Source organism: Microcaecilia unicolor, chromosome 2 (assembly GCF_901765095.1).
Source record: "Microcaecilia unicolor chromosome 2, aMicUni1.1, whole genome shotgun sequence".
NCBI classification, from domain to species: domain Eukaryota; kingdom Metazoa; phylum Chordata; class Amphibia; order Gymnophiona; family Siphonopidae; genus Microcaecilia; species Microcaecilia unicolor.
The window spans coordinates 227,768,752-227,784,166 of NC_044032.1; the positions used below are offsets into that span (position 1 = coordinate 227,768,752).

The 15,415-nt window shown below is 41.1% G+C and overlaps 1 protein-coding gene across 2 annotated transcripts in view; it reads right to left on the reverse strand.

Moving 5' to 3' along the window:
- The window catches only part of ECPAS (Ecm29 proteasome adaptor and scaffold), a 318,939-nt gene that overhangs the window by 35,014 nt on the left and 268,510 nt on the right, over positions 1–15,415 (reverse strand). For both annotated transcript variants that reach the window (XM_030193760.1, XM_030193758.1), the window contains exons 37-41: positions 10,646–10,735; positions 9,765–9,831; positions 6,550–6,641; positions 6,191–6,257; positions 5,458–5,649 (exon numbers count right to left, since the gene is read on the reverse strand). In XM_030193760.1, the coding sequence (XP_030049620.1) occupies positions 5,458–5,649; positions 6,191–6,257; positions 6,550–6,641; positions 9,765–9,831; positions 10,646–10,735 (508 nt within the window). The remainder of the gene's footprint in view (positions 1–5,457; positions 5,650–6,190; positions 6,258–6,549; positions 6,642–9,764; positions 9,832–10,645; positions 10,736–15,415) is intronic.

Sequence of the window (15,415 nt, forward strand, 5' to 3'; positions counted from 1 at the left end):
CTGTTGGACATGGGGAGAGGAGGGGTGTATTGTTGGACATAAGGGTGGAGAGGAGGGTAAGATGCTGTATGGAGGGTGACAGGGAGAAATGTTAGACATAGGGGTGGAGGGGAGGAAGAATGGTGCACAGGGAGAGAGGAGAAATGTTGGAGCAGGTAGTGGACAGAAGGAAGGGGAAAATGCTGCATTGGGAAGAGGGAAGAGAGATTTTGGGCACAAGGGAAGGAAAGAGACGGTGGACAATTGGAGAGAGGGAGAGATTTTTGGACATGAAGGAAGAGGAGAGAGAGGGAGATGTTGGATCCAGGAGCAGAAGGGAGTGATTGAAGAGAGAGGGAGAAGTGCTGGAGAAAAGGGGGAGCAAGCAGGAGGGAAGAGAGAAGGGACAGGGAGATGTCAGGCTACAAGAGTGGAGTTGGGGAGAAAGAGGGAACAGTTGCTGGACTAGAAGGGTGGAGGGGATGGTGGAATCATGTGGGAGAGGCCAGGAGGAGGTGGCAAGGAAATGAATGAGAGGATAGTGATTACAGAGAGTAGAAATATGGTAACGGGGATTAGATTAAAGATGAAAGAGAATTGAGGGCTGGGGAAGATTTGAGATGGGTAATGGGAGAGATACTGGGTGAGAGAAGATGGAAATTTGATAGATGCCTGAAAAGTAAAAAGGAGGAGAAGGCTGAAAGAGGATGAAATTTGAGTTGACAGAAAGCAGAAAAGAAAAAAAAGAGGAAAGAGCTAAAGAGGATGAAATTTGAGTTGACAGAAAGCAGAAAAGAAATAAAAGAGGAAAGAGCTAAAAAGGAATGATCAGTATGTTAGAGGCAGATGTAGTGAGGGAACAGACAGGAGAGAGAAGAAAAGACAAATGAACAGCAGCCACTTGAAGGAGAATTAGCAGACGGCAGGCAGGAAAGCAGAAAAGAGAAACCATAACCAAAATGATGGAAAAATAAAATGCCCAGATTACAAAGGTAGAAAAAAGAATTTTATTTTGAATGCTTTAAAAGGAATATGTTAGCTTCGGGAAATGTGCTTAGTAAATGTCTTTGTATTGTATTCAGTAGAACAGGAAATGCATTTCTGTTTTTCTTTCTCCAGTGTTGTAGTACGTGCTAGATTTATCATCTTGGGGTTCCCAGTTCAATTTTTGTCTAAATATTTTATTTCTAATCTGTGATCCCTTGTTCTGTATTTGGTGAGGGTCTGTCAGTGTGTTGATCAAGTCTCTACAGTGCTGTAATCTGCATTCTCTGGTCGCTGTTTTGTTGTCTTTTTTTTTTATATTTGTTGCAGAAGTTCATTTTTATGTAGATAAAATAAGACATTGGATGAAAATGATTAAGGCAAATTGGAGAGCTTCGGACCTCGAACAGCTGAGTGGTATAGGAGATCCAGTAGTTTATTTTAGAGCCATATATGATGCCTCGTCTTTAAAAATTAAACAGAAATTACATATGTTCATGCAATAAATTGATTCATAGTTTGTTTGTTTGGTTAGTAAGCATTTTGATATTGTTGCCACTTAGTGTGCACTCTGTACCCTTTGTGGTGTGATAGTAATGGCAGGTGGGGAAATTGGAGGGGAGGAAGAGAAGAGAGGGGCTCAGGGAAGGGAGGACTCTCCTCTGTTTTCTGACCTGGGCTCTAGCATGACTAACATCAGTCCTGACCCTTGCTGTATAGCTGGTGGGGATCCCCAAGCACCCCCAGTTGTGGAATTCATCCAAAGACACTCAGAACTCCCTTCTCCCAAACTCTGCAGTCAGCGACAACATCCTTGAGCCACCGACAACTATACGCGCATGGGGTACTGGCATCAGTAGCCTAGGGACAATGCTGCTGCTTGCCAAACTTGGTAAAAGGGAATTCTGGCAACCTTTAGAGAAAGTGTAATTTATATTTTGAGGTGGGTGTAGGGTGGGGCAGAGAAAATGTTGTGCCCACCCACTTCGGGCTCAGGCCCATCCAAAATTGGCTGTCTGGCTACGCCACTACAGTAGCCCCACCATGAATGTGCTGGTTCCCTCCTACATGACACTCGTACAGTATTAAAGCTAAGACGACAACTCCAAAGGAAGATGGGAGAGATGTGAGAATATATGCCTGCTGCCCTTGGAAAACACTTGCTACAAGTAAGTAACTTAGGGCCCTGTTTACTAAGCAGTGCTGTTGGCGCACTAGCGTTTTTAGTGAGCGTTAATGCTAGACACCCATATATTCTTAAGGGTGTCTCTAGCGTTAGCGCACGCTAAAAACGTTATCACACCTTAGTAAACAGCACCCTTCACTTTCTCCGACGACAAACAGGTATAATATTCTCACATGTGGGACTCACTAGCTACCAGGCTCACATTATAAATCAGTTTCTGCAATTAAAGAGATAGTGAATGGGCCCTAACTAATAAAAAGATTCTGCAGGACTGCTTGTCCAAACCAGTTATCTCACTTGGAATGCTGCTCCAGACAGTAGCGATTAGTGAAGGTGTGGACAGAAGACCAAGCAGCTGCCCTGCAAATGTATTCAATGGGGGCAGAGCAGAAATGGGCCACTTAAGCTGCCATGGCTCTTAGATTTTGAGCAGTGACCCAGCCATGAAGAGTCAAGCCCAGCCTGAATATTTGAGTAGGAGATACAGTCGGCCAGCCAAACTGATGATGGCTATCCCTAACCTGTTAGGGTCGAAGAACACAAAAAGATGGAAGGACTTCCAATTAGGTTTTGTACGATCAGGATAGTATGCTAGAGCACGCTTGCAAGTCCAAGGTAGGCATCTTTGTACACTCTGGATTCCTCCATTCAACCTGAGGCTATTGATGCTTACAGTGCTGCATAAGTCTTGTAGCGCTATAGAAATGATAAGTAGTTTTCCTCAGACATATTTCCTCAATTATTACTTTAAAAGGAGTGAAGCCTGTGAAAACTGGAATTACTTTAATCAGTGGGATTTGAATTAGAGACTTAAGTATATGTATTGTTAAATAACTTCTGGTTTTTAAAAGAGAAAGAATGTCATCAGATGTATTATTTCTAACTAATATTGGACAATAAGTATGTTTTCAATGAAATGATTTGACTAGACATTGGGGGTGCCAACCAGATGATCAATGTGGAATAAGGAATTAGACGAGTAATATCTGGGGATAATCAGGTTAATACCAGTTTGTTTGTTTTTTTCTGTTTACTGTTTAATTGATCTCCTTGTCTTGTTTCACTCTCCCTATTTAGTGGTCTAAGGAACAGAATAGAATTATCTGACTGAAATAATTCCTATATATTACTTTCTCTGTATTTCCGGCAGGTTGTTTTATCACTTGCAAAATTTTAATGGTTATAAATAAAAGAAAAAAAAAAGAAAAAAAAGAAATGATAAGTAGTAATAGTATTTATGCTTATTTGTCTGCCCAACTATTGCTAACACTAATGGACAATCAATGTGCTGGCCTGAATGCCCCAATTACTGTGCAGAAGATTTGAAAAGCCCTTAAGGGGTTGCCTTCTGGTAAATCACCGGGCCTGGACAGGCTACCTAACGAGTTCTATAAGATTTTTGCGGGGGAATTGGCTTCTCTAATGGCGACACTTCCGATCACAAGAGCAATGGTGTGACTCTTCCCCCTTCTATGCAGGAGACATGGATCATGGTAATCACTAACCTGACTACTACTACTACTATTTAGCATTTCTATAGCGCTACAAGGCGTATGCAGCGCTGCACAAACATAGAAGAAAGACAGTCCCTGCTCAAAGAGCTTACAAGACAAGTCTGAATACACCTTATATCGACCAACCTTGGGCCTTAATTCTAACGTGAAGATCTTGGCTAAAGTATTGACCATCCAGGTCTCGAATGTCTTGCCCATTCTTATTCATCCTGACCAGGTGGGTTTTGTGGCGCGTAGGCAAGCTACGGATGTGAGGAGAATGATGGATTAGCTTTACCATGTGCGCCAGGAGGCTTTACCCATGTGCCTTGTCAGTCTTGATGCTGAGAAGGCTTTTGATCGTGTTCACTGGTCTTTAATGAACCAGGTTTCAGACTGTTCCTTGGTCCATATTTTAGGGGGTGGATTCATGCTTTCTACAAAGCTCGTCAGGCATGTGTCCGGATTAATGGGAGCAACTCGGCCATGTTCTCTCTGACCCGAGGTATTTGGCAGGGGTGCCCATTTCCCCAATGCTTTTTGCATTAGTCGTGGAGCCCTTTGAAGTAGCTGTTCACTGTCACCTGGATATCACAGGTGTTGTGTTGGGTAATCAGGAGTACAAATTTTCGCTATTTGCTTATGACATCTTACTATCATTGTCGCAACCTCTGGTGTCCTTTCCTAATTTGACTTGGCGGTATTGGGTTTCAAAATTAATTTAAATAAGTCAGAGGCCATGGTGGTGGGTGCTCCTAAGCAGATCCTGGAATCCTTACAATCTACTTTCTCCTTCACTGGATGTCCAAGGGCCTTAAGTATTTGGGAGTCACCTTGACTAGGTCTTTTGGGAATCAGTTTACAGCTAATTATCCTGCCTTAGTTATGGAAATTCATTGTTATCTCAAACACTGGGATTTATTAGATTTGTCTTGGTTTGGTCATATAGTCATGATAAGATGAACGTTTTACCTCGTTTGATGTATCTTTTTCAGGCCCTACCTATCCACCTGTCGCAGGGGTTTCTCTTCGGTCTTCAAGATCAAATGGTTCAGTTTATTTGGCATAACAAGAGACCTCATCTATCTATGTCCTTACTCTATCGTGATCGGCGGCAAGGGGGACTTGGGGTACTCAATGTTTTTTGGTACTATAGAGCAGCGCAGGCTCGGGCAGCGCTTGAGTGGTTTCAGTCTTAGACTTTCACTTGGAACAATTTTTTGTGGGACCTCGGCCTTTGGGGCATTTGATGTGGCTTCCTTGTCGATTTTGTAAGCTTCCGGTGGACCTTTGCCCTTCTTTAACCACTACTTTCTACTATTGGGACTCCCTTGTTGTTTACTCAGATAACCTTTTATCTCGTCTCACTCCAACTGCATTTTCCTTTGTTCCTTCTGGGACTTACACCGGGGGTTTTCTCTCGGTGGGCTACACTGGGATTGTTGACCTGGGGTCAGATTTGCAACAGGAATATAGCCTTCCCTCTACTGACAGTTTGCTTATGCCCAGCTGTGCCACTTCTTGTCCTCTCCTCAGATTAAAAACAAGGTTTTGCAGGAGGATTCCACTGTGAATCATCACGTTTACCCAGAGCTCTCTCATTTTTTTTTCTCTCTTAACTATAGGTCTTCAGACCACTGCTCCTTCTAGAACTCAATACATGTGCAAGCTACTACCATTGTGCAATGGTCAATACTTGCCTCCATCCTGTTAGGGCTGCGAGCACTACACAGCAGCCCTGAATGGCCAGAAGGAAAAAATGTAGGACTATGGAATCAAACCCAGATCAAAAAGATAAAACTAACAAAAACTCACCTGGTACATTTTCCTGCCATACTTCTGTCCATAAATTAAAATCCTCTTTTTCTCCTTTCTCCTCATCAGGCACCTCGTGCATACCCAGAAACGCCAAGGGTAAGACCCCTTCTGCATGGTTCTTCAATACATCAGGACTATAGCGCGCTATTGCATGGACTGTCAAAGCACATGCCATCCTGTACACTGAGTCTAATGGACAAGACAGACAAACTAAACAGTCTGGACAGTCTTCTCAGCCTCTTATCAAGATTTCATTGGCTCATGTAATAACAGTATAGTACCAAAGGAGGGGGAAGGGTAGGAGAATGGAAACAATTTTAAAACAAGCTGACAATTATGAATAAGAAACATAATAAAGATAAGCATATAGACCCCCTCCCTAACTTCTGAGACATTTATGCACATAAGTTACACCAGTTTTCAAAGAGAAACTATGTGTATATGGGTAAGATAAAAGGTATGCATACACATTTACAATTGCTATTTAGTATACACAAATTTCCAGGCTAATATAACATTCACATGCAAGGATTTTACCAACTATGAGCATAAATGTTCACCCCCTCACCAATGCTACCTCTAAGAATATTTCCAGTCAGTTTGGGTAAACGTATGTGCATATAGGTTATATAAACATAGTTCCATCTGCACATAGTCCAGCAAATTTCAAAAGATGACATTTCTGGGTATCAACCTTTATTTCTGTACCACAGACAAAGAATGGACTTACCCTCCTTCTCCATGTACCAGCTATTGAGTTTTTGCAGTAATTTTTCAATGCTACTACCTCTTGCTGTCTGTAAAAGCAAAATAAAGGCATTCTTTAAATATGCAACCTGCAATGCTAAAACAATATACTTGACCAAAAATCTTATTTCATGAAAACCAGTCACATATATCCAGATATTCAATACCAGTCACTATCCAAATAGTGGTGTCGAATACCCAGATATTCTAAAAAAACAAAACAAAAACCAAATAAAAACCTTGACTGCAGCATCTGAATATTGATCTAAATGTGGCTTAATACAACCCAATCAACATCCAATATGACATAGACTGTAATAAGACATCTCTCCCAAGACTCACCCGAACTAAATGTCCCAAAGCAAAAGCATATGACTTTTGTACAACACTGTTGCGGTCATTCAGTCCTGTGAGTAAAGCACTCATCAGCTTACCTGTTTGCAAAAAAAGAAACAAATTAATTGAAATACTTTAAGTGAAATGTAACATCATGCTGTACAATCCCTTCTGTGCATGGTGAAAATTTTGTCATACACCTGTTAATTCCTTTCCTTCAGTCCAGCCATATGAATCTTCTGCTCAGTGTGTGGCAGCAGACAAAAAAAGCAAACAGGATGCTAGGAATTATTAGAAAAGAAATGGTAAATAAGACCAATAATACTATAACGCCTCTTATCGCTCCATAATTGCGTTCAATTCTGGTCACTGTATCTCAAAAAAGAGAAATTAGAAAAGGTTCAAAGAAAAGCAACCAAAATGATAAAGAGGATGGAACTCCTCTCATATAAGGAAAGGCTAAAGAGGTTAGGACTCTTCAGCTTGGAAACGAGACGGATGGGAAGATAGGATTGAAGTCTATACAATCCTGAGTTGGTGTAGAACAGGTAGAAGTTGATCGATTTTCTACTCTTTCAAAAAGTACAGACTAGGGGACACTCAATGAAGTTACATGGAAAAACTTTTAAAACAAATACGAGGAAATAGTTTTTTCACTCACAAATAGTTAAGCTCTGAGACTTATTGCCAGAGGATGTGGTAACAGCGTTTAGCATATCTGGGTTTAAAAAAAAAAAAGGTTTGGACAAGTTCCTGGAGGGAAAAGTCCATAGTCTGCTCTACTGAGATAGACATGTGGAAACTATTGCTTGCCCTGGGATTGTGACCTGGATTGGCCAAAGTTGGAAACAGGATACTGGGCTACACGGACTATTGGTCTGACCCAGTATGGCTATTCTTAGGTTCTTATGAATTTGTACAAATGGGTTGTAACCAGTGCCGTAGCGAGGGTGCCTGACACCCGGGGCGGGTCGCCGCTGCGCACCCCCCCCCCCCCCACGGGTGTAGGGCATGGCGCCCCCCCCCTCTGGAGCGCACCACCCCCAACACGCACCCTACCTTGCAGCGGGGGGCAGACGGGAGGGCCGATCTGCCCCCAGTGCACGTCACTGGGAGCTGCGTCGGCTCTGCTGCTTCCTTGCTTTCTCTGCCCCGGAACAGGAAGTAACCTGTTCCGGGGCAGAAAGAGCAGAGAACCAGCGAGCTGACACCCCCCCCCCCCCCCCAGCGCGTGCACCCGGGGCGGACCGCCCCACTGCCCCCCCCTTCCTACGCCACTGGTTGTAACTCTTTAGAAGATGGAGGTAGAGAGCTCAGTTTTCCCAGTGACACCACCAGCTATAGGCTGGTGCTCTGCCAAAGAAGTGTAGCATTGTGAGCCACCCCAAAGCCCCATCCACCACTGCAGCATCATAATATGAAGTAATTCACTAATTCTGAACCCTTTACACATTGAACAAATGGCAGAGAAAGCCAAGAGCTCATGGAGTCCTCAGGCCACAGTCTTCTAAAGCAGGAACACAGATTCATGTGGCTGGACTAAAGGAAAGGAAGTTAACAGCTATGACTAAATTTTACCTTCCTTAGCATCTCAGCCATGTGAATCTGTACACATCTGAGGCACCTGGAAAGGGAAAGGAAGGCCTTCTGAATCAAAGCAATGCTAAAGACTTCTATGGTGTATATCTCACAAATAGCAAAAGACAGATGACGATTCAGCTACTTCAGTTATTGTATATCACTTTATTATTATATGTTGCAAGTGAGGATTCTGCAGAACAAAGGGAAGACATCTTAAATACTGTTAGCAATACTTTGATTATAATATATATTGTGCAAAGACTCCATCATATTTAACTGGTTGGCATGATGGCAAAATGCCATAAGAATATAAGAACATAAGAATTACCATACTGGGACAGACCAAAGGTCCATTAATTCTAGTATCCTGTTTCCAACAGTCACAAGCGACTGGCAAGATCCAAAAGAGTAAAGCAGATTTTATCCTGCTTATCCTGGAAATAAGCAGTGGATTTTTCCAAGTCCATCTTAATAACGGCTTATGGACTTTTCTTTTAGGAAATTATCCAAACCTTTTTTAAACCCTGATAATCTAACTGCTTTTACCACATTCTCTGGCAATGAATTCCAGCAGCAGAAAGGTGATAAGAGTTGTTAAGTCTTTTTCTTCCTAAAATTAATTTATTTAAATAAATAGGTGAAAGATTGTACTTCGGCTTACAACTGTATAGATATTGTAAGTCTTTTGTCCATCTTGTGTTATATCTGTATTTTATAACCTATACGTATACATCCTGACTCCACCCACACTCTACCCCTTCCAACAAATAAACCAACATCTGGGTCACATACACCTATTTGTCACAACGAGTATTTGTAAGCATGGGATAACTTTATAAGAAGCCTTTTATGTATGAAAAAGCCCTTCTGAAAATGACCCTCTGACTGTCAAGTAATAACTAAAATTATACATTAAGATTACATATAAATACAACTGTACCAAATAGCTTACTTTACTATTCATCCGAATATGAAAATATTATTCAGCTTTATACGAATAACAAGCACTGAGCTTTAACAAATAATAAAAGAAGAAACATGAAATCAGAGATCAAGAGTTTATTTCAGTAGGATTTAGCACTGTAGAGCCCTGGATTATTCATATTTAAATTTAAATCATTATTTGGCTAAATACAAATAATGTATTTGGGGCACTATTTATGAATATTCGGTATAACCCTACTCATAAATCCTTTTACACATAAATGGTAAAAATAAAGAAAAAGAACCAAATAGTTTCACTTATGTTTAAATGTGATAATTTTGCCTGACTAGTCCTGATCGCCTTTTGCTCTGGATCACCAAAAAATGTTTTTAAATAATAATACCCCCATATCACGTTTGCTGTTCACTTTTTCCTCCCTGGTTCTCTCTCTTGTTTATAGTGCTGTTCACTCCCACTTTCCCTAACTCCTTGTCTCTCTGTCCCTCTTCGATAACTCATCGTCGTCTTTCAACAGAGGCAAGAACCACCTCACAGAATGGCAGCCTTTACAATTCCAAGCAGGTGCACTAGCTAAAGACATCTGACATACACATACAGGAACAAAACACAATGATCAGATATTAGTTTATGACACAACTGTGTGACAGAATGAAGCACTAAGAAGAATTTCCAAAGGATTACTTGACAAACATACCTGAATAAGGCGTTAAGTCCTGAGGACACTGAGATGTTAACGACACAATTACACTAGCGCATCCTCCCTTGAAACATAAGAAAACATCAGTATCAAATGTTAATTAATGCTTCAGATCTGCACCCCAGATATACATAGGACTACTCTGCTACATACATAAATATACTACAATTCTCTTTTTGTCTCTCTTTAAAGCAGCATCATGAACAAAAAAAATTTCAAATACATTAGTTGGTAGATAAAGAAAACAAAATCAGAGATTGTGCTCTATTGACCTTCATAATGGCCTGCATGCAGGTAAAGCACGAACATACAACTAAGGATTACACTCAAAACATCCGTTTTTGGGTAAGGAGGAATTATGTCACCAGAGTATGATGTATGGTGAGAGAGATTCAGAATTGGGAAAAATGGGAAACTACAAATATCAGATGTAGATATAATTTTAAAAAGATATACACTTCTCATTATAAAAGGCCCATAAGGTTTAAAAATGAGACCTAGTAGAGATCAAGAAAGGAAGAAAAACAAGAAACAAGGAAGTTATTTTGACAACCATAGATGGTTCCATTCGTTTAATAGACTGAATAGACTGAAGGTATAAACTTATTTATACCTTAAAACAATGAGCTGCATGCAACTCTCTATCTCTCCCTCTCTACCCCACCAATCAACTAACACCAAGCCTGCTAGCACTTACAACTAATGTTTGTGGTGACTGCTAAAAAAACTATTAATCTAAGATCAACATGGACTTGTTTTCTGACTGACAAAACTGTGGTATCTAAAATTTACATGGCAATAGGTCTTTTTAATCAATATTTAAACCCTTTAGTGCCACTAAAACAAAATTATTTAGTTACAGAAGAAAGTTAAATTACCTTGGTACCAAGCCCTAGGGCACTCTTGATGAGGTCACAAAGTCTTGGAACCAACTCTCCGAGGACCGAGACATCGAGATGTTGCACACACTGTGAAAAGAAAAGTTGATGTCCTCATAATATACTTTCTGAGTATGATCTCTCCCTACCACACAGAGACCCAGACAATACCTCTATAACATCTCTGCACACACTTCCCAGCAAATTTTGGGGCCCTTTTAAGAAGCGATGGTAAGGCTACTGCCAGGTTTGCTCGTAGCAAATCGGCCCTACTGTTGGGCTTGCCCAGGAGCTCGGTGATAATTTTGGATCTATCGAATGCCACTTCCAGCACGCTTTTGTTATTTTCTAGTGCTGGTGGGTGGGGAGTGGGCATTCCCAATGGTAATAGGGAAGCACCGTGAACTGTTGGATTACCACCAGAGTCATCACCACCTCCTAACCAGGAGGCAGTAAGGGCTCCAGTAGTAAATGGCCACGTGGCAATGTTTTAAGTACTGAACAGCCATTTTACTGCCTCCTTTTTAAAAAATACAAAAAAAAAAATTTTTACCCGCTACAGTAAAAGGTGCCTCAGTGCGTGGCAATCCATGCACTGATGCCACCACTGGCCACCTTTTACCTCTCCTTAGTAAAAAGGCCCATTTGATTTTTGCAGCAACAGCATCACCTATCTTATATATATTTTTTTATTATCAGGAACAGAAAATACCAGGAAAAAATTAACTGAGAGGAAGAGGGGGCCAAAAGTACCTTCAAGGAAATATTTTAGAGGCATTTCTCCTGCTCCTACTGTCAATGAGATTTCTTAACTCAGAACACCAACATTTTAAAAATCTTTTAAAATAAAGAATGATAAAAATATCAGCTCACTGACTCAAATTATTCAAGGAGAAAAACCTGCAGCAACAGCTCAGAAGATGAGAGACAGTGTAAGTCCTAAGAAAAAGTTTACAAACCCCTTAGGATGGTGGGTATCTTACATAATTTATACTTAAAACATGAACATGACTAGATCAGAGGAAGTGACGTTGGCTTCCTGATGTCAGACTCCCATCTTCCCTTCTGCAAATGAGCCTAAATCTCACATCATTGGAGAAATCGAAGCGTTTGCCGTATGCAGCTTGAGCTGTTACTTCTTCCCGATGGCTCACAATTCGAAATCAGTGGATATTAAAGAGGCTTTGAGGCAATTTCACAGGACTGGATCTGAGAACTCTATGACGCAGGCCTCACAGCCTATTTCCCCGACACAAGCGCAGGTGGTGGGATCACGCAGTGGGGCTCAGAAGATGGAGACCTAGAGCCAGTCAACTTGAGGAGACTTAGTCATATGTGCTGTTTTTGGGACCTGTGCTCCAAGCTGAAAGACGTGAGAACTTGCAACCCGCCTTGATACCATACACAGAGATATGCGAGACCTTGGCACGAGGTTTGAGGAAATGGAGGTGCAGTTCAAAGAGCAAGGAGAGGTGATTTTGAACCTGCAATCTAAATATTCTACACTGGAGGCACAGTAAGAGGATCTGCAATATAAAATGAATGATGTTGAAAATAGGAGACACCGAAACAACTTGCGTTTCCCATGGTGTACCGGAGAATAACTACTACTACTACTACTATTTAGAATTTCTATAGCGCTACAAGGCATATGCAGCGCTGCACAAACATAGAAGAAAGACAGTCCCTGCTCAAAGAGCTTACAATCTAATAGACAAAAATAAATAAATAAATAAATAAATAAATAAAGTAACAACCAAACGAATGTCAGGGAGGTGGTCCAGGCCTTGTGCCACTAATTGTTGGGCCTTAGTAAGTCAGCAACTGATATCAAAATGGACAGGGTGCATAAGACTCTGAGTACAGGCTCGGACACCTAACCCCAGGACAACAGAGTGTGCTTTACCTGGTATGTAGATAAGGAGCTGATTTTGCAGAAGGAACAAACTTCCACCTCTCTTCAATTTCATGACCTACTGGTTTTGATATATCAAGATTTGTCTGCTTTTACCTTGGCTTAAAGATGGAAATTCAGACCTGTCCTGGAATTACTGCAGAATTAGCAGATTAATAGCGCTGGACTTTTCCTCTGGCTCTTAGCTTCCTAGTACAAGGCTCTCTCTGTAGAGCAAAAAAAAACAACAGAAGACGCGTGGAAAATGTTAAGGGTGGCTGGCCTACCTCCTGAATCATCATCAGGGACTACAATGCCTCTTTTTCCTCTGCGTTGAAGACCAAACATTGGGCCCGAGCTCATCCCCACAGCAAGAGAAAGACATTACAGCGCAACCCTAATAACGATCATACCTGAGCATCATCCTCTAGGAACTTTGTCTTTTCCCTTTTCACTGAGCTGTCTTTTTGGTATTACAGGCTAAGACGACTGACAAGGAGAATTTGTATTGAATTTGCTCTCTGAGGGTATTTCCCCTCTTATTCATTTTATATCTCCTTACATGAGGACCTCCTATTGAGGTAAATAGAAGCTGACCCTGTTATTTTTCTTTTTTGTCCTCTATTTGGCATTATGTAAGAGGGTACTGAAGGAGAATGTACGGTTCATTCTTTTGCTTTTGAGATTATTATGCATATCAGTTCAATTTGGGAGGGAGATCAGGACCTCTGAAAGGGGGTGGCGGACTTCCTCTCTCTAGGTTTTTTTCCTTCATCCCTTTGGATCTGGTTGTATCTGGGGGATTTGGATTTCATATTGTTTGTTGGGGTGTTTGGACTTTGGGAGGGAATGGTGGGCCAGAGTTGGGGAGGGACATTTTTGGTCTGGGATGCATTTTATTTTTTGTTTTGGTGGGGTTTTCCATGTTGTTTTTCTTTTGGATATTCTTGGGAGAGGGATGTTGTTGATTTCTTGTGACTTCTTACTGAGGGAGACACAGGACTGTATAAACAGGTCTGTGATTGTTTTTGTACTAATGTCCTTTGAAGTTCAAATTATTACTATAAATGTTAATGGCCTCAATTCACCCAGGAAGCAAAGCTTGATATTACAGGACTTGGTCCATTAGAGAGTTCAAACAGTTTTTGTACAGGAAACTCATTTCATGAAGAATCATGAGCACTTAGTTCACCATTGAGTGTATCCACACAAGTTGCTTGATTCAGATACTCCCGACTTCAAAAAAGGGGTGTAGCTTTACTCTTTCATAAGGATCTTAATCTTCAAGTGCAGATCGTGAAAGGACCCACATGGGAGGTTATGCATTTGCACAGGTTTTAGTGGAGGTGTTTGCATTGACCTTGGCTAATATATACGTCCAAACTCAGGCAAAGCAGAATTTTTTGCTGCTGTCAAAATCCAACTGGGAGGGTTTGTTAGAGGTCCTTTGATATGTTCTAGTGATTTCAATGCATGTCTGAATCTATCTCTGGATACCACAGGTGGGCAGCTCTGCTAGAGAAAAGTCAATTACAAGAGCTTTTAAAAAACTTTTTGTTCAGGAATTGGGGGTGTATCATGTGTGGAGAAAGAAAAATGGCTCCACACTCCCAATAACTCTCATATAGGTTACATTTTGTTGGATGTTTCTTTTTGAGGGTCAAGTGGGCAGATCTAATATAGGTAATATAACATTCTCTGATTATACCCCTTGCAGAGTGGGTATTCTAGATCTTAGCACTGAATCTGTAGAACATTTTTGAACACTTAATACCACCTTACTCAAAGATGAGACTATTGTGAAGGAATACAAAAAATGTTTGTAGGATTATTTGGATCATAACCTGTCTTCTGGATCCTCATTCCCTATTGTTTGGGATGCTTTAAAGGTTGTGACTCAGGATTTTTTCCTGAAATATGCAGCTAGGAAGAAGAAAATAAGGGAAACTCTTAAATCCCATTACCACACATTGATTTCTCAATTAGAAACCCAACAAACGTAGACTGAGTGCTCTTCAAGAAGCTAGACACTCACTTGAGAACCTACATCAGGAAGACCCCCAGTTTGATTAAGATAGGGCTTGGCAGAGATATTATGAATATTCTGGAATAGCCAGTTAAATGTTAGCTTATAAACTGAAAAACGCCTGAGCTGCAGGGTGGTGGGGAAAATTAAAGACTGTTCTGGTCAGCTGCTTTATAAGTCCTCTCAGATATGGGCTCGTTTTAGGGAATTTTTGGAAAGGCTGTATACTAAAGATTTTAATATAAAAGAAGATGATATTGTTTCTTGGGTTCTTCTGATTTACTTCGACTTGCTACGAAACGCTTGGAAGCACTGGTCCAGCCGTTTGAAGATCTTCCAGTCACTATTAGTTCTATGGCGACTGGAAAATCTCCTATTTTGGATGGCCTTCCCTTGGAATTCTACAAGACCTTTGCTTCCAAGCTCTATCCTTTGTCAGCCGATGTTATAAATAGGATGAAGGATGGACCCAGGATACCACCTTCCATGCTTGAAGCTTGGATTTCTGTCATACCAAAGGAGGGTGAGGACAAATCTGACTGCCAGCTCCTAGTGAAAGTTCTAGCAGTACAGCTGAGTGGTGTTCTGCCTACTCTTGTCCACTCAGACCAAGTGGGCTTTGTACCCAAGCGGCAGGCAGCAGATAACATCCACAAAACCATTAATTTTGAACTATATATCTTTACAGGAGGGGCAGCAGTCTTTCCTTTTAGAGATTGACACTGAAATGGCATTTGACAGGGTCCACTGGCAGTTCTTGGATTGTGTATTAGTTAAAATTGGGCTAGGAACAGTCTTTTGGACATGAATTTTAGAAATTTACTCTAACCCTAAGATTTGTGTGCAGGTC